The following is a 26,166-nucleotide window of genomic DNA, read 5'->3' as shown; positions in this document are numbered from 1 at the left end:
CGTGTGAGCTCAAAAAAATCATGGCCAATAAAAATTAAAACTTCAGCTCCAAAAGCTGAGGCAACAGAGGGCTCTTTCTTCAGCGGATGTAACCATATCTTGCATTGTGGGGGGCCTCCCCTCAATCAAGAGAATAAATGAAAGAAAAGCAAACAAAAACAACCTTTTAGTAACACTATTTTCTTCCCCTTTGTTTGTTGTTTTCTCATAAAGGCCAAAGCAGTGTAAATAAATGAGCAACATAATGAATAAAAGCAAAGATAAATGATGGGCACACTTGATCTCATGTGGCAAACAGAAGGGTTCTGTGTGAAGTTCTGGTGGTCCTGTGTTTCTCATTGTTGTGAATGTGGGTGTGTGACTGTATGTCTGGTCTGTCTGCGTGTGAGAGAATAAATGAAAACAAAATAATCTAGTGCACAGTCAGAAGATAGAGGGGTTAGTATTGTGCGAAGGAGAAGCTTGTTGGCTATTTGCTAGTTGTCCCCCTCCATGCCAAAGTTCAAGGCTAAAGTGATTTAGCTCTGTGCGTGCGCGTGCCTGTGCGTGCGCGTGCGCACTACCACCAAAGGCTGTGGTGGACTTCTTGTGGCTTGGTATCCTTGTGGCTTTTGAAACAGTGTCTTTTTGGTGAAGATTTCCAGCAGACGTGTGACCAGTCTGCAGTTGCTGCCCATCATTCAGGCAGTAGTCGTGGCGTTTAACTCGCAACTCATTGGTGGGGGGAGTGTCCACTCCGACGCCCACAGGTTCTCAGTCTTTGATGATGGGGCAGGATGTGTTAATCCAGCATTGGCATGCGGCCCATTCATAGACGATGAAGAGTTGACTTGGGACTGAGCGAGTTATTTCAGCATTGCTTTGCTGAATGGGAGTTGAGTCCTTGAGTCCTGAAAGGTCACACACCTTTGATTGTCCATTTCCTTCTGATGCTTGGTCCTTTGAATGATGTTGACATTCCATTAGCGTAAGAGTTGAAGGTGATTTCATTCTTTCATTGAAGATGTCGTTTCTTCAGGGGACAACCACAAAGCCAACAGAAACTAACAATTTAAATAATAAAAAATGATAATGATGGTAACAGTAATATTAAAATAAAATAAAATGAAATACTGTATTCATCTGTGTGTGTGTGTGTGTGTGTTGCAAACATGAAATCAAAATAAAATTTAAAATAAAAATAAAAATAGTGTCTGTGTGTAATGGCACTATTCTATCGGCAGGGGAGAAGTGAGAAATCACAATGTTGTGTCACAAGTGTGTAGTGCACTAAACTGGCCAGTGGGGGCGCCACCTCTCTCTTGGGATGGGTGTGGCGTGTGCGTGCGCGTGCGCCCGTGCGCGTGCCTGTGTGTGTGCTCTCTCTCTCTCTCCCTTTCTCTCTCTCTGTACGTGTGTGTGTGTGTGTGTGTGTGTGTGTGTGTGTGTGTGTGGTCACACGTCCAAAAAAAAAGAAAAAAACACAGCTCTCTGTCTTTCTCTCTCTTGTGTGTGTGTGTGTGTGTTTGAGAGAGAAAAAAAAAAAAAAAACAAAAGCTGACACTCGTCCAAATGAAAGCATTAAAGCCAAGCCAAAGGGAGAAATCTGATTCCACGTTTAAACAAAATAAAAACAAAGATAAAAAAAAAGTAAAACTCGCCTGAAAGCATGATCTGAGTTCACATCATACCAAGATTGTATATGCGTATGCATATATTATTTGTTTATTGGGTTGTTCATCTGTTTGATTCACAGAAACACAATTTAGGTTAGATTCGGGGTTTTAATCTTTCGGTACAGAGGTGAACTCAGATCATGGCACCGCTGGGATGTTTTGGAAACTTTGGTTGCCCGTCTATCTCTGGTCAGGACCTCACAGGCTGTCTGTGGGTGTCCGAACAAAACCAAAGTAAATAATGACCTAAACAAAATATCCGAGCCCGAAGAAAACCAGAGAGAACCTACAGCATTAAAAAGCACAGAACCTCAACCATTTGAGCCTTTCTCATGGCTATTCACTGCGTCAAAACACAGAACAGCTGAGGATCAAAATCAAAGCTCAAAGCTGAAAATCAATACAATGCTTGACTGGTTCCAAAAAAAAAATCAACACAGAGCGAATATATATATATGTAAATGAAAATTTACATATATATATATATTTATAAAGGCAGCTTTACCTTAGTCCGAATTGGTGTTTGAGGTTCAACCGATGGTTCGTGATCCAGTCTCTGTCCGAGGGGTGGACAGAAGATGGTCCTGTTCGTGATCGCCAATTGTTACGGCAGAATTTACGGTTGACCTCATTTGAGACATGATTCATTGCTCTGGTTGAATGATGGAATCCAGGAGGAGCATTGATGATTTTATAGAAAAGATTTATTAAGACTAAGACTAAGTAAAAAAGAGAGTACAAAATTATGTCCGTCCGGCCAGACGTTCGATGACAGAGTGAGACAGTTCTGATCCAATACGTATATTCCCCTCAGTCCCCCTCCCTCCTCCCCCCAGGAGATAGAGATACAGAGAGAGGGAGGAGGTGAGGACAGAGGGAGAAAAAAGGAAAGACAGTTTGTTCTTTTGGGTCTAAACAACCAGTCCTGTATCTGTCGGTTGTCATAGAGACGGAGGAGTGTGCGTTTGTGTTTGTGTGTGTGAATGAATGGATGTGTATGGCGTGTGTGTGTGACATGTGAGTGCGCACACAGAGAGTGCCTACGCACCTGTCCTTGGGAATGTTTTGGGGACTATGTGAGTGTGTGTGTAAGCATATCATGTGCTTTGGACAAGGCAGTCTGACCCAGAGTGAAGACAAGTTAAAGTTGAAGACATGAGAAATCACACAATGAAAAGTTACACCCCAAGGCTTAAGGATTAAAATATAAGTAATTATATTATTAAGCATAACTAATTATTCTGCCCCAACAATTGTTACGGCAATTATTATATTAATCATCATATCATCAAATGTGTGTTTATGTGGACAATTTTTCAAGTGTTTATACACGATGACTGCATTATTCATTGTACTTTTGAATAGAAACGTTGCTCCTTCATGTTAGATTAGATCACGTACAGTACAGTGACATGCCGTGAGCACCAGTGACGTGCCGTGACCACTAGGGTTGGGTAGGAATGTTGCAAATCGAGACCACCAATGACAATTTCATATGTTTCTACTGGCAAGTGTTAATTCAATTCAAATCAACTTTATTTGTATAAAGCAATTTCCAACAAAGTTATCTCAATGCGCTTATCAAAATATAAAATTCATAATAAAGAAAAAAAAACCCAACAAGATCCACATGAACAAGCATTTAGCCATCTAACAAAATCACCATCATAAAACACCATTAAAGAAACATAAACAATTATTCAATAGCAGCCTCCATACTCTCCCAACACGATGTATCTCATGACACGAGAGCACATCTGTTTGTGTTGGAAACACAGAAACACGGAGAAACTGACAACAACAACTCAGAACAGCCTCAGTGAGGAGCATCCACAAAGCCAATCCTTCCTTTTGTACCATTCACTGTGAAAAGTATGAAACATGTTCTGACCTTATCTTTGCTGAAGCTCTGGTAGCTCAGGTGTTGGTCTCCATCTTTTAAAAGCTGTCGATTTTCTTCAAAACAAAGTTTCTCTATCGTCTCTAGCGCTGTCATCCTGCCTGTAGTGTTATCCCGCCCACTAGCTCGAGAACGTAGCAGCAGCGGTCACGTGATATCAATTCACTAATGTACTGTGAACTTACGTATAGCATTTAGCATAGCGCGGTTACGTCCAAAGGCAGCTCTCTACGCAGCCTTTGGACGTAAATGGTTGTCATCTTGGGGACCTGACTGTGCATGCGCAAACACGTAAAACCACGCAATGGGAACAGAGGCAGAGCAGCAATGTGCTTTTGGGAGAGGGTGTGGCCTCCTCCTGTCTTATGATATGTCTCATGACAGCGCATCCGTTGTTTGTGTTGGAAACACAGAAACACGGAGAAAATGACAACAACAACTCAGAACAGCCTCAGTGAGGAGCATCCACAAAGCCAATCCTTCCTTTTGTACCATTCACTGTGGAAAGTACAAATAATGTTCTGACTTTACCTTTGCTGAAGGTCTGGTAACTCAGGTGTTGGTCTCCCATCTTTTAAAAGCTGTCGTTTTTCATCAAAAGAAAGTTTCTTTATTGTCTCTAGCGCTGTCATCCTGTCTGTAGTGTTATCCCGCGGCCTTCGAATTACCTAGAAAATGTAGCAGAGGCCGCACTGTATCAATTCAATAATGCACTGTGAACTTACGTATAGCATTTACCATAGCACGGTTACATCCAAAGGCAGCATAGAGAGCTGCCTTTTTACGTAAGTTTTTATCTTGGGGAACTGACTACACATGCGCAAACACACAAAAACATGTTGTGGGGCCGGAGGCAGAGCCGCAATGTGATTTTGGGAGGGGGTGTGGCCTCCTCCTGCCTTACAGCAGAGTGAGACTGCGCAGCGTCTCTGCCGTACCAGGAAATAGTGATGTTTAATCATTTGGGCTATGAAAAGCAAAAAATGCTCACACTTTCAAACTTATAGGTACTTTAAGCTATCGGAAATGGAAAAATAAATAATTTAGAATTTAATTTGAATTAAAAAAAATAATCAAAATAGCAATTCACCCTTGGGTAGGCATTGCCTACCCTGACTGCATGTCACTGGTACAGTACAGACACAGGTTGTGCTGCATTCATTAGTGCCAGCAGAAACCGGTTTGATTCAAAGTCTCATAACAGAGCTGGACTGATAAGCAGAGCTCTGTAGAGCAGTAATTTTCCATCAAAATCCTTCCTCACTTCACACCCCCTCCTTCCTCTTCCTCATGCTATTAAATATATTGCTTTACTCTTTTTAGCGTTCACCCCTCCTGCGGAAGGGGGTCATTGTATTTACTTTTTTATTATTAAATGTTTTTTTTATACATTCCTGTCTCAGTGTAGATTTCATTAATAGAGCAACTGTTGTGGATCTAAATCAGAGGACAGCTGAAATTTTGCCTTTTCAGCATTATATTTTAAAATCATTAGTGCCACATTAGATGTGAAACAACAAAGGAATACAGAGTGTTATAAGGAGGTTTGGAGCATCTGTCTTTCTCCAGCGAAGTCTTGCGGGATGAAACTTCAAGGGAGTTGCAAGGCTCCTGCCCAAAACAGTGTACTCTGTCAACATTTAGAAATATTGTTTTCATTTTGCGAAAATCTGTAATGGAAACCCAGCTAGTAACGCCCATTCTGTTGAGTCGCTTGGGTCTCTTGTGTTCTTACATGTCTTACTGGTGTCGCTCTCTACTGTCACATAACACATTTGCCACTTAAAACAGCCAGGAGCCGTGGAAGCAGCTCATGCTGTAAGCAGGTCAGGGTTGCCAGTTGTCTGAAAATGACCGCATTTGTATGATAATTTGGCCCTTTGTACGATGTACGATCAATAATCCCCAAAAATGCTGAATGTACGATAATTTGACAGTTTCGTGAACTTGGGGATGCAGTCAGCCTGCCCCAGGAAGCATCTTTCACCATGAGATGTTTCCAGCCAATCGTAGTGTGTTGAGGCTAAGATACGAGGGGCGTTAGTTCAGAACAAGAATGTTACACCCCAGCCTAGGAGTACCAGAATGTAACATGAAGGCCCAGCTTTTATTGTTTCTCAAGCAGACACTCACAGAAAAATCCTATTTACTGTACCAGCAACAACGGGGTGAGAATAAATGCTTCCATTGAAAAACACTCAAAACACTCACATAGCCGCCGCCCCCCCACAGACCACGGGCACCACTGATGCCTTCACCCTCCAGGTTTTCTCCAACTCTTCTCTGAGCCCCTGGTATTTCTCTAGTTTCTCGTGTTCCTTTTTCCTGATGTTGAAGTCGCTTGGTATTGCTATGTCAACCACAACGGCTTTCCTCTGCTCCTTGTCCACCACCACAATGTCTGGTTGGTTCGCCATTACCATTCTGTCCGTCTGTATCTGGAAGTCCCACAGGATCTTGGCTCGGTCATTCTCTACCACCTTTGGAGGTGTTTCCCACTTTGACCTTGGGGTTTCCAGCCCATACTCTGCACAGATGTTCCTGTATACTATGCCAGCCACTTGGTTATGGCGCTCCATGTAAGCTTTCCCTGCCAGTATCTTACACCCTGCAGTTATGTGCTGGATTGTCTCATTGGCCTCTTTGCACAGTCTGCACCTGGGGTCTTGTCTGGTGTGATAGATCTGGGCCTCTATTGCTCTGGTGCTCAAGGCCTGCTCCTGTGCAGCCATGATAAGTGCCTCTGTGCTGTCCTTTAGTCCGGCTCTGTCTAGCCATTGGTAGGATTTCTTGATATCCGCCACTTCAGTTATGTTTCGGTGGTACATCCCGTGTAGGGGCTTGACCTCCCATGACGGAACCTCCAGCACCTCTTCTTCTGTTCCCCATTGTCTGAGACATTCACTGAGCACGTCATCTGTTGGAGCCTTGTCCTTGATGTACTTATGGATCTTGGATGTTTCATCCTGGATAGTGGCTCTCACACTCACTAGTCCTCGGCCTCCTTCCTTCCGGCTAGCGTACAGTCTCAGAGTGCTGGATTTGGGGTGGAACCCTCTGTGCATGGTTAGGAGCTTTCGTGTCTTAACATCTGTGGTCTGTATCTCATCCTTTGGCCAGCTTATTATTCCTGCAGGGTATCTGATTACTGGCAGGGCGTAGCTGTTTATTGCCCGGGACTTGTTCTTGCCATTGAGCTGGCTTCTTAGGACCTGCCTTACTCGTTGGAGGTATTTGGCCGAAGCCACTTTCCTTGTCACCTCTTCGAGGTTGCCATTTGCTTGTGGGATTCCGAGGTACTTGTAACTGTCATCAATGTCTGCTATTGTTCCTTCTGGGAGTGAGACCCCTTCTGTGTGGACTACCTTCCCTCTCTTAGTCACCATCCGACCACACTTCTCTAGTCCGAATGACATCCCATTGTCTGCACTGTATATCCAGGTGGTATGGATCAGTGAGTCGGAAGTATGTATTCATGTGGGAGCATAAGGGGTATATTTGCGGGTGCACAATGTGGGTGCAATTTTCCTGGTTTAATTCTATGGGACATGTGCATGACTTCATTTTTTGTATGGTGTAATATTCTGTAACGTATGTTTTTTGGAGTCATGTGTATTTTTGTATAATTATTGTTTTTGTTGCTATTTTAGTGTGATTCAGGAGTAATTTTGTGTATTTTTTTATATAAATATTTAGTTTTGTGTATTTTGAGCCATTTTCATACTTTTGTTGTATTTTTCTGTAAATGTATGTTTTTTTGAAGTTGAGTACAGTGCCCGTCGGAAGAGTTGTCAATTATAACAACATACTCTGTAGCATTATAAATGGGTATATTTGCAGGTGCAAAGTAAAACAGCGTGTGCAATTTCCCTGGTTTAATTCTATGAGACATGCGCATATGATAGATGTGTTGTTTTTTTGTTTTTTTTAACTAATTTTTTATAATTTTTTTCAGTTGGTGTATTTTTTGTAATGTACAGTGCTCGTCGGAAGTATGCATTCATGTGGGATTATAAGTATCTCGTTTAGTGTATTTTGAGTCATTTTCATGTTTTTGTTGTCGTTTGGTGTATTTTTCTGTAATATATGTTTTTTGGAGTCTTTTTGTGTGTTTTTGGAGCCTTTTTGTATATTTTTATGCATTTCTGTTGTCGTTTTGTGCACTTCCTGTATAAATATTGTTTAGATTTTTGTTTTACGTCATTTGTGCATTTTTTGTATAATTATTTTTTGTTGCCTTAAGTAGTGTGATTCTGGAGTCATTTTGTATCATTTTTTTTAGTGTAGTTTTTTGCATTTCTGTTGTCTTTTGTGTAATTTTTGTATAAATATATAGTTTTGTGTATTTTGAGTATTTTCATATTTTTTGTTGTGTGTGTGTGCCTGCCTAACTTTCACTAAACGTATCTATTTTCAGTAGTTAGGTGCAGTGGCAGGTGTGTCGTGAGTGAAGCTGCAGTAATCATCAGGTGACCTTCACTATGTGGCACCGTTTACTGATCTGACTCAACACTACAGTCACTACCACCCAATGGACTGTAACCGGACTAAATGGTGGTCCGTTACACACACATACACACACACACACACATAGACGGTGATCGATAGTGAAGCGCACATGATCGGTGTGTGTGTGTGTGTGTGTGTGACTCTCTACCTTGGACACAAATCTCCTCCGTTTGTTCTCCCTCACACACGCGCGCTGCTGAGAAATGTGCAGCTTTCAACACAGCAGCCATTCAATAACTTCCGGGTGAGGTCTGTCCGGTCTAAATAGCGAACGGTCAAAGTAACATGAAAATAAACGTTTCAAAATGTCATCACCAAATATAGAACAGTACAAAAATAGAAGAGAAAAGAGAAGTCCACGAGAGCTCATGCACCCACCGGAAGTGAGCTGTGCAGTGAAATAGATATAGATGGTGCGCTAGCGCCCCCTCACACCCTGAGGTCAAAAGCTGAATAGGTTTCATTTCGGGGCCGTCCCGAAGTGAAACAAAATTAAAATAAACGTTTTGAATCGACCAAATTACTCCAAAATAACAGATACACACACTCGGGGTATTTGGAACCTGTTGACCAAGTTTCAGGTCAAACTCGTACCGCGTCGGCGAGATATTTGCTCCACACACACACACACGTCCCTTGCTTTTTAGTTAGATAATTACATCATGTGGCCTGGATCAACTCGAGGATTACATCAATGAGTGCTTTGAAAGGATTTGCAAAATGGACAAAAACGCTCCCGACCTCACCCCCACTCCCACATCCACTTCCAAAATAACCTCAGGTACAGAAAAAAGTGATCCCTACATTCTCCACTCTCCAGCTCAGATTCATCTACAAACACTCCCTGCTGCACAAACTCACTGGACTCGACAGCAGAATCGCACTTATTGAAGTGTTACACAACAAATTCAATCACTTCGCCAGATCCTCGAATACAGCCGAAAAAAATGGACAATCTCACAGACACTCACACAAGACACTCAAACAGTCAGTTAACACCCTCACTAACCAGCTCTACTCCACCACCGCTGAAAATAAACAGATTAAGGAAACCATCCTTGACCTCCAGGCATGCAGCAACAATCTTGTTTACACCGGCATTCCCGAACACCCCACAGACGACCCGGAAAAAAATGTTTAGGACTTTAGGACTCTCCAACTCAAACTCCCTCCCGACACTGTCAGAAACATCACATTCCACTGCGTTCACCGTATAGGTCAGAAAAACTCCCCCAACAACCTCCCACGCCTGATTGTTGCAAAATTCGAACATTTTAAAAAGGTACAACAACAAGGAAGACAGCTTAAATGGACTATGGACTAAATTATCAATTTCCAAAAGAAATATAGTTCCGCCATAAATAATAAATAATTTCACAGCATCCAGAAACTAATGACTCAAAAAGGAAAAAAGGTCGTCATCTCCATTGATAAACTCAACATAGATGGACATTTATACTGAAATAAGTACAAAACCCCCTGGCTCTTCTAACCCCCATGCTCTCTCACATACCATACTTTCTTCATCCTATTAAATGGACACTGACAAACTGTTACTATAATCATCCATAAATTATAATACACAGTATTGCACTATTGTCTCTGTCTAATCACCTGGACTCTCCACAAACTTTGTTTATTTTTATTTATTTTTTTTAATATGAACCCACACCTCTTTTGTGTCTGTTACTTGTGTTCTTTGTTGCAATATACATGTTATGTTTTTCATCTGTTTTTTCTTCTATGTGTAATTGCAGTGTTCCGTTGCTGTCCAGCCAATAATGGAGTTGCTCCACCACAATTGCACTTCAACGTAAAGTCCTAGATTTTGTCCTGTTTGCTTTCTCACAGGGTTAAAAACCATACCACGCTTTGCTTGAAGCGAACCAAGATCCACATTTTATAAAGGACCAGAGTTGACTTGTTTGCTCCACACCAGATTTCGAGTGAGCTTTCATATATCACAAAAAGACCGGACAATCTGAAGAAACACAGCATGGTGCGGATCAAAGAGGTTTGTGTGAAAGTACCCTTAGACAAAACCTACCACCGAGAAGGTTCAGTTCACTTACCTTGCTTTTTTACCAATAAAATGGACTTATTTTCAACGTTACACCTGCCTGATGCCTGATTCTCTCTCTGCGCTTGGGTCCTCCTCTTCTACAACTCCAACTCTGTCATGTGTCTAGAGGTTCTGGTCCTGATGGACTGAAAACTCCTTCCACAGGGGAGAGTTTGAAACAGTTTGTGTCCTGGGGTGGGAGGGGTCTGCCACAATCTTCTCTGCACAAATGACAAACCTAACGCTCAGTGTAATGCACACAGTGTCCAGTACAGAAACGCCTCACTTTGATGTTAGATTTACAACTAATGACTGCATCTATCCATAAATATTCTTTCTTTTCTAAGGACAGCTGTTAGATTAGCACCAAACAGGATCTTCTAAGAGAACTAATTGGTCAGGAGGTGGGGCTTTTATACTCACTGATCTCTTATCAAGAACTTAACCTGCTCCAGAGCAGCATAAATTACCATTTACTCTGGGAAGGGAGTTAACCAACATTGTAGTACAGGAAACCCAGGGTTAACCCTGAAATTACCTGGATAAGAAGACATCCAGCTTCGTAGTACAGGCCTCTGGTCTAGTGCACCTATTTGATGATGTTTTCCTTTCATTAAACGTGAAGATTGTTGTTGCTGTTATCTAGATCATGTAAAATACGCCTCAGTCTTAATCAGTGTTATGAGACTACTAATTAGTTTTCCAACTTGAACTGAGAACGGTGTTTCAGAACAGATAGAATTTTTTCTTTAAACGTCCCATATCATGCTATTTTTCACCTATCTCCATTTGTTCAAAGAACCCCAAAAACATTGTATTTGAGGTTTATTTTCCCAAACTTGCTTGTTTTCCAAAGTTTTAGCCTCTGAAAAGTACATTTCTGACCAATTCTACACAGGATGATTTACGGCCTACTTATGCATATTCATGAGTGGGCGTGCCTATGGACGGGACACTCACTACCTCCTTCCCGTACGGTGACGTAGGGCCAGAGGACGGCCTGCCCTCCTATCACCCTCTCCACAGCTCATGCTGCTTTATAAACACAAGACAGCGCGTGGGGGCGGGGCGTTCGCCGTTACATACATAGACTGTAGAAAATACATACATAGCACTGCGCGAAGGACGCTGAAATGCTTACCTTCGTGGGCGTGTCTGTTTACATGTCAATCACAACAGAGAGCTTCCTGGAGGCGCGGATTCTCCAGCTCTGTGCTACGCAGTGTTGGGCGGTAACACGTTACGTCACTTTTGACAGTAACTAGTACTGTAACGCAATATATTTCTAAAGAAATAACGCGTTACCGTTACAATATGGTGCGTTTGTCCGTTACTTTGCTAGCTGCAGTGTACTTCCTGTTTACAGTGGCGCTACATATTTTTGCGGGATGCCGTGCCAAATACGGTAAAACAGTAGAAGAAGAAGCATTGTCAGCGTGTTTCTGTTTACATCATGTGCGCCAATCATGGCGAGTCAATGCGAGAGCAGGACGTGCTTCTCAGAGTGGAAATAAGCGCATTATTTTTGTCTCCAAAAAAGATGCATCAGTGAAGCTAAGCTAACACTGCAGCTGGATTTTAACGGACTGTGATTGTTATCCAGGGACAGGTCAGCCAAACTATTGCACGGTATGTTGTTGTAAATAAGCAGCCTGTCGCTGCTGCTGAGTCACTGCTAACAGCAGCTCATTAGCCTGATATGTTTAGCATTGTTTAGCTGAGAAAAATGCTGTGAATTTGTTTTTCCACATTTATTTTAGAAGCATTTTCAACAGCAGAATGTGCACCTGGAATATGCACAGCTTACTTTAAATTACTGTGCTAAGGCTGAAAAATTACTGTTTTAATTTTGGAGCAGCTGTTTTGTGCTTTATATGCACATCATTTATGGTTGTTTTATAGCAGTTGATCAACAGTGGATTATTATATTATTACAGCACTGATATGAAGCCGTATGGACACAAATCACCCAAAATAAATAATACATTCTTTAATAATAAGTAACTCAAAAGTGACTTTTTCCAGTAATGCATTACTTTTTGATGTAAGTAATCAAAATAGTAAATTAGTTACTTTGTGAATGAAGTAACTAGTAACGGTAACTAGTTACTTTTTTTCAGTAACTAGCACACCACTGGTGCTACGTCATCAAAGTGGGAACGAGTGTGTTTGGGCTCGCCCTGCAGTAAGAAAGGAGCAAATCATCATCTAACTAAAGATTGAGGGAATCAATGAAAATGCCTGTGGTGGACACAATATGGGGCAGATTCACTAAAGGTTTAGGGATATTAAAATGTGTGCAAACCTCACTCCACATGCTAATAAGGGGTACAAACCCCAGGGAATCAGGATTGTGCTTGTTCAGTGTGTCACAATGTGTCCACAATCCATTTGGCGTGCTTCCCTCTGATAAATATGTAATGTAGGCAGATCTCATAAGGGGAGCAAAAAATAAGAGTGGGAAATGCAAATAAATTAATGCAGTGGGCGCAATGCAATTCATCCAACCAGGACTTGATTGCGGCATCAGTTATTGTGTTACATCATTCCCGGACACGTTGATGTAGTTGTCAAAATGAGCTCTTTATTGCCTCAGAAAGGAACACATCTTCACTGCAGTCAAGGCTCCCTTTTTGTTTCTCACTCTCCCACTGTTAGTGCATCTCCTTGCTCTCCAGCCCCACCCGCTGGCGGGGAGGTACCACTACAGTCAAACAAAACAGGCTTCACAATACATGCAGTTCTAACAATTCTGAGAATCATTTCAGTTTAGCAAACACTTATTTAAGTGCTACAATCCTCCCCGGCTAAACAAATGTTGTCCTCAACATTCGGAAAAAACATGCAACACATGAACCATGAAAATGTACTTATATGACCAAACAAAACTCAAAACAACCGGGATAGAGAAAAATGGTTTACAGTGCAAGCTCACTTTACCATACTGTGCTATTGAACCAAAAGCTGATATAATCACTTCATACCCATTACTCAAGCATGTAGCTTGTAATCTTATTGAGTTATCATCAATAGCACAAGCATCACATTTTACTCTAAACATGTTATTACCACTTACAATGTACTCCGGAGCTTTCAAAGTGGATGACACCCTTACATTAGAATCCCTTGTTATTTGTCTGAATTGTTAGTAAAAAACTATATTGAATTAGACAAAGTCACCGTTATGGTTGAACCAGGTAAGTACCATAAAGTTGTTTTCTTTCAGTGTTATATAAACCATACACAACGCATAAAAAGTTTGAGTTTAGTAATAACCCATAGGCATTGATGTAGGATAGATAATCTGGGGAGCCATCCAAGGTAATCTGTGCTGTCCATATCCATACACTGCACTGGCATACAGTGGATTAGCAGTAAGGCTGACTACTCTCTGGACAGGTTTACCCAGTGCATCGTAGGTTAATGTCTCTTTCGGACGTCTCTCTCTCTGAGACCTCCTTGGGATAGTGTCTGACCATTGTGTCTCTGCCACACAACTGGGCTGATCTAGAGAGGGCACAGTTTCTGTTGGTTGTGGACTGCGGATTTGAATGTTTTGATCCTGTAAAGTCTCCATTCTAAACTCCTTAGCATCTGCTCGGAGCTCGTGAGTGTCCATTGTTAATTCCTGAGTCTTCTCCAAAGACTCAAGCTGATCACTTTGGTCTAGTCCAATAGAAGGTGTAACTGACTCATTTGGAGAGTCATGAGGGTGGTGACACCTTAATCTTCCAGTCCAGTATTGCTCCTCTTCATCTGAGCTCTCCTCATGCTCCAATGTAGGACTCACATTTTTGTCTTTGGATCTGTGGCATTTTGGATTCATATTAGTTGGTTCAACTCTGGTTTTTTGGGGCAGTGGTAAAGCATTACAGGGCATTAACATGTTGCGATGGAGAATACGACCACGTCCGGTGCCACGCTCGGGCTTAACCTCATAGACAGGGCTATTGTCCCCCTTTTGAGACACCACCACATGAACCTGATTCTCCCAATATGATTCTCTCTGACATGTTCTTCACAAGAACCCTGTCCCCAGGTGAGAGCACCACACTTTGCCTCTTTTGGTCATAATGAGCTTTTCCTCTTGTTAAAGTCTTTTTGATATTCTTGGATGCAATATCATATGCCTCTTCCATTTGTTTTTTGCATTGTTGAGCATATTCCCCGTGTGTCTTATATTCTGCTGACTCTTTCAGTCCGAATATCAAGTCTATTGGAAGATGTCGGTGTCTACCAAAAAGTAGATAATATGGTGAGTACCCTGTCGATTCACTGGTTGTACAGTTGTATGCATATACAATCTTATTTACATAGTCATTCCAGTTTCTCTTTTTCTCTTCATCCAGGGTCCGCAGCATAGAAAGTAAAGTACGGTTGAATCTTTCTGCTGGCTTCCCTTGTGGGTGAGGGTTGAATTGCCAACTCCTGTATACTTTTGCAGCTGTTTAAACAAGTGATTCTCAAATTCCATGCCCTGGTCAGGGTGAATTTTTGCAGGAAAACCAAATTTAAGAGAATAGTCATTAAAAATCTTATCTGCTGCAGTTTTGGCAGATTTGTTGTGAGTAGGGTAGGCTTGGGCAAATTTAGTGAAATTGTCCAGTAAAACTAAAATATACTCATACCCTCCCCTGCTTTTTTCAAGGTGAACATAGTCTATAGAAACCAGTTCAAAAGGCGCAGTAGCAGGTATGTGACACATAGGAGCTCTACTTTGCCTTGTAGGCTTTTTCTGGATGTTACATTTACACACTTGAGTTATGAAAAGCTCTATATCTCTGTGCATGTTAGGCCAGTAAAACCTACTTCTGGCTAAGTTCAACACACGTTCTACTCCTAAGTGACCCATTTCACAATGAAGGTGTTTGTACACAAGTTCTTTGTATGTTTCTGGAAGCACAATTTGAGTGTATGTTACAGTTTTGTGCATTAATAGACCATCATCAGATATTGTGGCCATACCAGCCTGTCATTGCCCGATCCCGTTAGATCTCGGATGCTAAGCAGGTCTGGGCCTGGTTAGTAGCTGGATGGGAGACCACTGAGAATTCCAGGTGCCACAGTGGGGTGGCAGTCACCCAGTGGTATCTGTCATTGTGCCCTTGGGCAAGGCACTTCACCTACATTGCCTAGTATGAATGTAGTGTGTGAGTGAGTGTTGGTGGTGGTCGGAGGGGCCGATGGCGCACTATGGCAGCCTCGCTTCCGTCAGTCTGCCCCAGGACAGCTGTGGCTACAATAGTAGTTTACCACCACTAAGTGTGGAGTGAAAGAATAATGCCTTACTTCTGTAAAGCGACTTTGAGTGTCTATGATAAAGCGCTATATAAAACTGATGCATTATTATTATTATACAAAGTTTTCTCCACTCGTGTCGTAGTTGTTTTACCTTAGAGTCTTTGCAGATGTTTTGTCAAATTTGTCTCCTGTCTTCTTCAGGTTGATGACAAAATCTATGGCAGAGTCTAGCAACTGAGCCTGCAACAATTCCTCCTTTGTGATTTTCATATTTGGTTGGTCATCACAAGTGATTTCATGCACTTGTGGATTGCTTGTTATAGCAGAGATCCAGTCCATGTTTTGTTCTTTCTGGGTCTCCACAGTACTAAGTATCGCATTTAATACTTCAGGTGAAGACTGCTCAGTACATTCAGACATGTACGAGTCCATGCTGGTAGGTGTTCTGGACAAAAAGTCTGCATCAATGTTGCTTTTTCCCGGTCGGTACTTCAAGGTTATGTTAAAGTCAGCCAACTCCGAAACCCACCTATGACCAGTTGCATTTAGTTTGGCTGTACTTAAAACATAGGTGACAGGGTTGTTATCGCTATAGACTGTCACTGAAGGGGCATAAAACCAGTAGTCTCTAAAGCGTTCTGTAACAGCCCACTTGAGCGCTAAGAACTCAAGTTTCCCTGAATGCAGCCTGTAATTTTTCTCTGCTGGTGTGAGAGTCTGTGAGCCGTATCCGATCACTCTGAGTTTACTTTCCTGTCTCTGGTATAAAACCGCACCAAGCCCTTCTTCAGATGCATCTATGTGCAGTATGAATGGATCCTCAAACCTAGGGTAAGCTATGACTGGTAGATTAGTCAAGATATTTACCAAATAGATTAGAGCTTTTTGGTGAGTATCAGTCCAAGTGATTTTTTTAGTGGGTGCAGGCTGTCCCGCCCCGCCTGAACGTGACTGTGAACCTGAGTGGTCAGCTGACAACAAATCATACAAATACTTTGCATGTCTAGAAAAATCCTGTACATAACTCCTGTAATAACCTAAGAACCCTAAAAGTTTGCGGAGTTCTTTGATATTTGTAGGAGGGTTGTTTTTGAGAGCCTGTACTGCTGATACCTCTTTATTGTCCATTTTGTAGCCTTCTGAGGAAATGATTTTGCCAACATAGCGCACTTCATTTTTGAATAAGTCACATTTATCAGGTCGGAGTTTTATTCCCCAAGCTTGTTGACGTTTAAGGACAGATCTTCAGATCCTCAATATGTTGTTCAAATGTTCGACTGTACACTAGGACGTCATCTAAGTATGGAGTGCATATTTTGTCTCTAAGTCCTTCCAGACTCTCCTCCATACTGCGCTGAAAAGCTGAGGGTGCATTGGTGAGACCAAATGGAATCCTGTTCCACTCGTACAACCCCCAAGGCGTCGTAAAGGCAGTGTACTTCTTTGAATCTTCGCTGATTTCACCTTGATGGTATGCTTTGCCTTGGTCCAGCACACTGAACCACATTTTGCCACCAAGACCATCAAGGATCTCCTGAATGCGTGGTATAGGGTGCCTGTCTGGGATAGTTTTCTTGTTAAGGCCCCTATAATCAATACAAAGTCTTAGGCTTCCATCACGTTTTCTTACACACACCACTGGTGAAGCATACGATGAGGTTGATTTTTTTATGAAACCTTTGCTTAACAAGTCCTGAATATAATTCTTAACTTCATCATAGAGCGCACGAGGGACTGCATTGTAGGTTTCAGCTACTGGAACCTCATCAGTCAGTTTAATGTCCATTTTCAAATTCTTGATGTAGCCTACATCCTTTGTGCCTGGCGAATGCATCCATCTCCTCCCTTAGCATCTCCATGACGACGGCTTGTTGGTCTGGGTTGAGGTGACTCAGGTTAACAGGTAGGTCACAAGGCTTTTCAGTTGAGTTAGGGGGACATTGGTAGCTTTCAGCTTCAACTGAACTAACCTGAGTTTTGTCAACGTTAACTGGATAACAGCATGCCACTCTCTCAATGCTGCCTAAAAAAATCTTTGCAGGCAAAACTACGTCACGCTGTGTCGTGTTAGTGACATAAAGCTTAACTTTTTTGGATGTGCCTGATGCACTTAACAACTGACAGTTACATTTTAACCCTTCATCTAAGGACAAGTTTTCATCTGGCTCAAAAAGCATTTCAGTTTTTACTCTCAAATCGGTTTTAATAGGACAGCTAACACTGAGTAATTGTCCACTTGGCACAATAACAGCTGTGCGCCCTGTTCTGACTGGATAAGTGACATTTTCACTGATAACTGTATGAATCAGGTTCAAAAGTGCTTCTGCCTTTCCCGCCCCAACTTTACATGAGTTTCTGAGTAAGGCTACTCTATCACTAGACTCACTAGGGTCCTGTTTTATCAGTTCCTCAATAGCATTAAAACCTAATATTGGTTTCTGCATAATGTCACGACTCACTAAGACTGGAACTAAGACATCATTTTCAGCTGTAGCTTTCCCTTTTGAATCACAAAGGCTAAGGCTAACCTCTACCCAGCCCTGAAAGGGGATTTCAGATCCATTTACAGCTCTCAAGTCTAAAAGTTCATCAGCACTTAGTAGATCACTGATGGGTTGGACTTTTAAATCAGGTAAATTAATAGATTTCCATGACTCACTCATTATTGAAACTTGGGCCCCTGTGTCCCAAAGAGCTTGAGTTTTACACATGTTCATTTTACACCAAACTAGACACTTTTTGCCTACCAGCTGTGCTACTTTTTTGCGTTTCGCACTAAAATTAAGCATGCTCGATAGTTGGTCTTTAGCTTTGGCATGAGCTGTTACAAATTTAGGTGAAGCAGTTTGCTTAATTTGGTATGACTCTACATACTGGACCTTCTTGGAGTTTTGGGGTTCACACTTTGGGGACTTGAGTCTCGGGGCTGTGGCACGTCCCTCAGTCACAGCCTCCTCCAGTTTCCCGGTTTCTGATTTCCCCCCATTCTACATCCTTTTGCCCAGTGTGAGTCGCTACCACATTTAAAGTAGTGGTCACAATCTTTGTTTTCTTTCTGGCATGCAGTACATTGTCTTCTCTGTCTCTGAGTTGACTTTCTGAATGTTTTGGGTTTTTCGCTGTCAATTCTTTTGTCATCTTGTACAGTCTGCACAAGTGAAGCTACTTGGCCTGTAAGTGCTCTGATTGCTGTATTACTTTCTTCGATTTTAGAGAAGAGTGAATTGTCTTTGGTTGGTTTGATTAGGTTTAGCGACAGGCTGGCTGATGTAGGGTTCATCCAGTGCTTTGGCTTGCTCAACAACATTCAATCCTGCTCTAAAAGTTGATGTGTTTTCTTTAATTTTTATAGCTCGTTCGCTCTCATTGTACTGTGCAATTTGCATTTTCTGCAACAGGAGCTCATCAGTGCTGTCTACATTTTGTAAGTACATCCTAATTTCTGCCCTGACATTGTCATTTAAGAGTCATAATTGACTGAAAACACTGACTTTGGACAAGCTCCTTATTATACTTTAGACTTGACTGTGTACGCTCAGATGCAAAAAGAATTTTCTGATGTAAATCCAGCACTCTGATCAGAAACTCAAGAGGTGTTTCATTACCTCCTTGTGTCGCTTTGGTCAGTTGTTGATATAACACAGTGGCATCTTTCTTTGCATAATGAGCCCCTAAAATCTGTTTTAAGTTGGTCAAATTAAGATGATTTTTTCCTTCATGATAGCTCCTTAGCTTCAGTCCAGGACTTATAGCACAAACTACTGCCTCCACTATTTCAGTTTCAGGGAAACCCTTCCTTAAGACACTTTCAATCTGATGCTCAAGGCTGCTGAAGCTCAGTGTGTCTCTGGAAGTTGACTCACCAACATGGCAACATGGAAATCTTTCCTGAATCGACCTGGGGCAACGATGCAGCAGCTGTTGCTAGTTGAGTCTCGTCCTCTGCGCTGAGTCCCGCCATCCAGCGCTGTCCTCGGCGCATCCTGCTGTTCCAGCGCTGACAGCCACGATGATGGTGCTGGGTCTGCCGTCGGTCCGTTGTCCTCCCGCGACGCGTGTGGGCCTCTCGGCACTGCAGACCGCTCCGAGCGCGTCCCCTCTGCCACCGCCACGCCCGTGGGTGAAGACAGGGCCGCTGAATCTCCCGCCACCACAGCCGATGACCTTTCCTCTAACAGCACGTCCACAACATCATTTAACTCCAAAAGAGTTGACGTTTTTTCATCCTCGCTCTGCAAAAGCTCATCTCGCTCACAAAAGTTAGTAATGAGCTTAACAAGAGCTCTGCGGCCTTTGCCTGAAATGTCCTCATTATCTTTTCCGGTGATGTTGCACAGTTCACACACTTTTAACAGTTCCTTCAGTAAAAGTCCACATAATTTCACTTCCAGATTCAACAAAAAATCTTCACATTGCTGACATGCCTGCAGATATGCTCTTTCTTCTTGAATTTAACTTTAAAACAGACCCCCACGGCCTGTGTCTCACGAGTTAGCTTAGCATTAGCGTCATGCACACTTTACCGTCTTCTTGGTTGTTTTTCAGTCTTATTCCGTCAGGTAATCAAAGAATCTCGGTGGAACCTCCAAAATGTTACATCATTCCTGGACACGTTGATGTAGTTGTCAAAATGAGCTCTTTATTGCCTCAGAAAGGAACACATCTTCACTGCAGTCAAGGCTCCGTTTTTGTTTCTCACACTCCCACTGTATTAGTGCATCTCCTTGCTCTCCAGCGCCACCCGCTGGCGGCAGGTACCACTACAGTCAAACAAAACAGGCTTTACAATACATGCAGTTCTAACAATTCTGAGAATCATTTCAGTTTAGCAAACACTTATTTAAGTGCTACAATTGCCTATATATTTAGCGCGCCCCACCAACCAGGTGATAACTGTTAATGCTTTTCTCACAGTGATGGCAGGGATCGCATTTCAGACCTCGAGTAGACATTTTTGGAATGAACAATTTTAAGAACATAAAAGCTCCCGCCTCAGCACAGTAGCGCACGTATCCCACCCGACACAGCTCTGAGCACCACAGTTGTGGACTTTAGGCCATCTTATAAACTATTGAGACTCCTTATTTGTAAGTTTTTTTCCCTATTGGAAAGGTATGTTGTCATGCTGTACAATTATTATTATTTTGGCTGGATTACACATTGGCAAATATTTTTGTAATAAAAAACATTAATTTCATTTTATCAGATAAAATAACTCAGTAAATGTCATGTACCTTAAATAAACAGGTGTTTGTGGTGAACATAGCGTCGTCTGCAGTTTGAATTGTGTGATATCCTTCCTTGATACCTGTTATCTGTTAATCACAGTCACACAGTGACAGTTGGACCTGCTGCTCCATTTCTGACAGCAGGGTCTCCTCCACCGGACCGTCCGCCACCGCTTTTATTTGCTGATTTATTGAAAGCAACTTTTTCCTTTATTCTGCTCTTTATATCCTGATATCTTCTCTTTAATTTAGCTGCTGTTCTCCTAGTTTTCCCCACAGCATTAACTCTCTCACGGATTTCCTCCCATAATGCATTTTTCCTGGTAACACTGAGATGTCTTTGATGTAATTCAATCATCTGTTTATTTGCTTATTCTACTAACATCTCCAATTCTGCTGCGTCACGTTTTCGCTTCCACACACTCAGCTCTCCTTCCCCCTCCACCAGGGCTGCTGGAAGTCATTTTGAACAGGGGGTGCTGTGAAAAAATTGGTTGTTTTTTTTTGGACAAAAAAACCTATGAGCCTGTAGGCCTATTTAAAATACATTTAGAAAAAATCAATGCATGGATTGAGATTCACTACTTTATACATAAAGGGAAGGACTTGGTTGGCACAATATTTGGAAAAGTTACACTTTATTGGTGGTGCAGATCCATACGAGTCGGCTCCCTTGTCTTGGATTAATGACATATTTCAATGCCATATTTCCTCTTTGTTTCTGACATTAGATTGTAAAGTTACTCGTCTGCTGCTGCCATGGCTGCATGTTGCTGCATGGAGCAAGGGGGATACCTCTTTACGCCGTGACCACTAGCCTGCCTGACATAAACAAGTAACTTCTGTGAACGTGAGGCTGTGTTGATTAGGCTTAAAATAATCAGAAATCAGAAAGGATTTATTTGCCAGGTACAGTTTAACAATGCGACTGCCTTTGTTGAGTAGCAGAAGAGAATTAGAAGTTAAACTCAAAAATACATATAAAAGCCTGTGTGCCAAAATAATTTCCCAAAATATTCAAAAGGAATTTAGAAATTGTGCAAAAATATTTTTGACTAAATTTTTCTAATATTTTTTTTTAATTTTCATTTCATTCTTCTTTTTTGTTATTTTTCCCTCTCTTCTCTCAATTTTATTTTGTAAATGTACTGTACCTATGTATGTATATATATATATTATTAACTTGTTATTGTCTCCTCCTCTCACCCTCTAATAGCACAATACCATTATTATATCACACACACATACACACACTGTCTTTGGTCTATGGCAATTTTTCTGAATTGTCTCTAGAAAGGAAAACAGAAAAACATATTATTGATTAATCAGCAGTGCACAAAGTATAATTCATGTGCAGTAGTTCATGTTGTATAATAAAACATGCCAGTTTAAAAAAATATATAACACACACAGTTCATTAATTCAAACACATTTATTTACAGTTGTTAATTTGAGGCGTGAACATTTTAATTACCAGTTTTTCCATAACATTTCTTTTGTTAAAAACTCACCAAATGTTAATTTGTTTAACTCGTAGTAAAGTTGTGGTTTCACCCAATAAGGCCTCTTATGGAGGGCGGGGCAGAAGTGGAAGCAACCTTGGTGGAGCCACTGGGGGGGGGGTGCTTGTTATTTATGCTTTAGTAATTTGATAAGGGATTTTTTGTTTACTTCATGTCTGAATATGTGGTTATATTAGGTCAGTTAAAAATGACTTATGTTCCTGTATATGTAGGTTATCAGTTTTGTGTGCAGTTCCACTTTTTTTGTTAAAATCATTCATGAATAAATCCATTATTTTGTGGAAATCTCCTCCTTGTGTTCTGGAGCTGTTGCTGTTTGGTCCATGGTAATGCCTTCAGTCCTAAGTTTGGCAGTGGTCAATGACACCTATGTTAAAGAGTAACTAAACCCCAAAATCACTTTTTTTCTGCTATAAACAAATGTATTTAGTATTATGAAGTGTTGTTGATTGATTTTTTTCGTCAAAATATTTGAATTTGGCATATTTTGTTGTAATTCAATCAATATGCACATCAGGAAAAAGTTAGTTTAACTAGTACTAAAGACGATTGATTGTTTCTACCTCAGCGTTCTGAGGACCAGAACATTTTAAATTGGAAGCACTCGAGTAGCAACAAAAGTAGTAAAGAAGATAATATAGTTTACTACACACATATTGATTGGAAATGGCAAAATATCTGTACTAAACATGGGTAAACCACATAGGTTGTTAAGTATTGATTACACATGTGTTGAGGTTTTCTTTTTTTTCCTTTTTCTCTGAGTGGAAGATCTTTCCATCAGGTTGCTTCTTCCAAGTTAACTTGATGACCTGTCTCGGATAAAGATCCTTCACTCTCTGGTTCCACTAAAAAGAGCAAACACACATGAAGAGATATATCAATACTACAGCTGTTTTAACTGGCCTTCAGTCATCAATTTGTAATGATTTCTTGAATGTATTTTCCATCCTACTTTTTGTCCTGTTGAGGCCAGGGCTTCAGTAAATACAATAATCTACCAAACATCTTGAGGCAGATTGAGCCATAGATATGACACATGAGACACACTAAGTATTCAGCATTTGCATGTAATGGGTGAAAACAGATGTTTAACAATATGGGAGGCTTCCAACATTGTATTATATACAGGAGTGCACATAAGTGGAGCACACGCACTCCCAAACTACATAACGTGCATCAAATCAAACCTTGAGATCCATATTCATCCACCAAGAAAAATTCCTTGTATTGTTTTTAAACTGTACTTGGTGAATAAAACTAACTATGATTCTGAAAATGTTTATAGTTTAAATAAGAATTTTGTATTTATTTTTTTTTCTGGCAAATTGATCTACTGTATATTTCTTTCTTTTTTTGTTTTCTTTAATGTTAATAAGGATACAATGTTATGCAGAGGTGTCCTTATAACAAAGTCATGGTAGATGTGGGGGGGCACAACATATTTTCTTCTTCCTGGGGTGGGGGGCAGAAAATAATAACTGATTTAAAGTGTAACTAAACCCCAGGTTTTTGCTGACCTGGCACTAGGGGAGAAATTTTAAAAATGCCTTGATTATGGGCGTTGCTCTTGGAGCAGTTAAGACACGCCCACCAAAGCACACACACTGGCCTTCAGACACTGTAGCATGCACAGGCAAACAGCCCCTGCTCTCCAGCCATTAGCCCTAGAAAACCAGCTCACAAACCCATACCAGGAAGATAGACGCAGCGACACGTACTGTATTTTCCATTATATAGGCCGCTGCTTTTTTCATTTACAGTTGAGGATGTGGCCAATACGGTGAACTTGACACACATTTTCCCAGTGAAAGCGGGGAAATTGCAGTGGGAGGACTGAACTGTAACAGCTACTGAACATCATGGTGAACTGGACATTGAACAACAAGCTTTGGATAATATGAGAAAAAGGAAAGCTCTCACAGATTTAATAATGGGATGGATGTGTCATGCTCTGTATCAAAGACGACGTCCTTAGATAAATATTGTGTTGGAGCGAGTGACAGCAAGTAGCTTAAGTAAAAAACAAATACCGGTTATGAAGTGAAGTTTGTGGTCCGGGGAGCAGTGCTGGTTCGTATGCATTTGGAGCGTGCAAAAAATTACAATAAAGTTTAAAATGTAAGACAACTCAGACAGTTTTGAACAGTCGTAAATAATAAACAGCATAAAGTTGCTCCACATTTGGTTTGTTCAGGAGTGATTGGTACTCTGGACTCTGAGGCTGATGGAGAAGCTTACGTAAGGAAAAGTGACGGATTGAGAGGGAGTGAGAAAGCAAGCGCTGCAACAGCCTGGATACGGTAAAAACCAGCCAGTTTGTAATAAAAGAAAACAATAAACAGCGTAAAGTTGCCAAATTACAACCTGGTCTCACAGATTTCCGTGCATTAACACCCCGACATTATATCTATTACATTGTGCTATTACAACACAAATATGTGTGTTGTCTTTGTGCAATAACAGCACGATGTTATGCATTTTCGGGTAGCCATTTTGTCTTGAGCTTTAGTGACCTTTGGGTTTTAACTTTCAACAAGGATTGCAAGGTGCTATCGAGCTGGGGACAATGGTTCCTGTATCGGCTTAACAGGCCCCTTAACATATATATCAATATTCACCAAATACACCCCATCAGGTCTTAGCACCTAACAGGATTTTAGAATTTGGGCCACAAGATCACAACTCAGGCAGTTTTCATCCGATTTGCACAAGTGAGACCTCTTTAAAAAGGTCTTATGTAGCTGAGTCCAGAACTGATGGAATGGTTACTGTGGGTGCCAGCATTTGGCCACTAGAGCCCACCAAAATCTAGGAAAATCCACTTTTGGAAGTCTTCTAACTTGAGTACCCTGTCAAAGATACTTCATAAGGGCATCTTTGGAAAGCCCCTGGGGGGTTCTACAACATATTGAGGCCCCACCCCCCTTGGCTCTTCCTAGGCCTATCTTAGTAACGCAAGGGTCCAGAGCAATAAGGGCCCTCATCCCCGAAAGTACAAGCTGAGACGAATTTAATATTTGGTTTTGTTCTACCATCTTCGTCTCATGGGTTACAAGGAGCGACATTTGATTTCCCACCACCTATGTTAGTAGGTTCTCTAAGACACTGAAATTCACAGCACATGGTATCCTTGGTTCCTAGAACATGTCTGTAAAATTTGGTGGCTGTAGCCCGAGTAGAAATGTTGAAGCTTGATTTTTAACCCACAAAAGCTCTTATGAGTGCTCAAGTCATGGACCTTGTGTGTTCCCAATTTCACAAAGGTATTTTTTTTCTCTTTAAATCTAAAAAGTTGAAACTTTCGTATGTTGTTCTGCTATCCCTCAGGATCCACTACCTTCCTGCAGCTACTTCTGGTTTGGGAGGGGTTTGTGAAATTAGACCACCATTATATGATATGATTCTCAGAGACTTCATAGTTTAAGTTTCAGGTCTGCATCTCTTGTAGAGGCTTTATAAGAGCAAAAGAGTAACAGGGTCAAAAGGTTAACAGGCTTCAAGTTAGCGTGAGGCCTCAAAGAGAGATATTCAGAGCCTCTTAAACATGTATCTTTGTTCCAACACTAACAGCATGAACAGGAAAATGACCCCATCTCATTTGGAACATTTTCACACATTTAGGACTCATTTCATAGCATGTTCTAATGATCATTGACACCTGCTATTAGCATGGATGCTATTTGAGCCAACAAAAGCCTAATTTCCTGTTATTGGATTATTTTACAACTTAATCCCAACAATGTAGGACATTTTTACAGCAGGTTTAGATCAAAGTCTGCGTTTTTTTTTTTTTTTTTAATATTTTCAACTGATTTAGTAAATGTCAAAAACATGGCTTTGTCTTATACTGTAAATATCTACACTTGTAGATTAAAACCATGCCAAAATGAATATTGAGTTATACACATAATCTTCATTTTTATTCATACTAACCTCCAAACAGAATCCTGACCCAAAACCCAATCTTGTAATGAAATCTAAACATTTTTAATGTATTAAAAAAGAAAAAAAGAAACATACTAAATTGTCTCACAGGTAATATCAC

General features: G+C 41.1%; 1 protein-coding gene and 1 pseudogene across 1 annotated transcript in view; one reads left to right on the top strand and one right to left on the bottom strand.

Moving 5' to 3' along the window:
* LOC114478461 (macrophage mannose receptor 1-like) overlaps positions 1-20,319 on the bottom strand; it is a 46,484-nt gene extending 26,165 nt beyond the window's left edge. The window contains exons 1-2 of the mRNA XM_028471558.1: positions 20,307-20,319; positions 19,266-19,538 (exon numbers count right to left, since the gene is read on the bottom strand). Coding sequence (XP_028327359.1) covers positions 19,266-19,538; positions 20,307-20,319 — 286 coding nt within the window. The remainder of the gene's footprint in view (positions 1-19,265; positions 19,539-20,306) is intronic.
* LOC114478660 (uncharacterized) lies at positions 15,078-15,195 on the top strand (annotated as a pseudogene).
* Positions 20,320-26,166: the final 5,847 nt, after the last annotated feature.

The sequence above is a fragment of the Gouania willdenowi genome, chromosome 16, assembly GCF_900634775.1.
Source record: "Gouania willdenowi chromosome 16, fGouWil2.1, whole genome shotgun sequence".
NCBI lineage: Eukaryota > Metazoa > Chordata > Actinopteri > Blenniiformes > Gobiesocidae > Gouania > Gouania willdenowi.
This window is presented reverse-complemented; position numbering and strand designations above follow the sequence as displayed.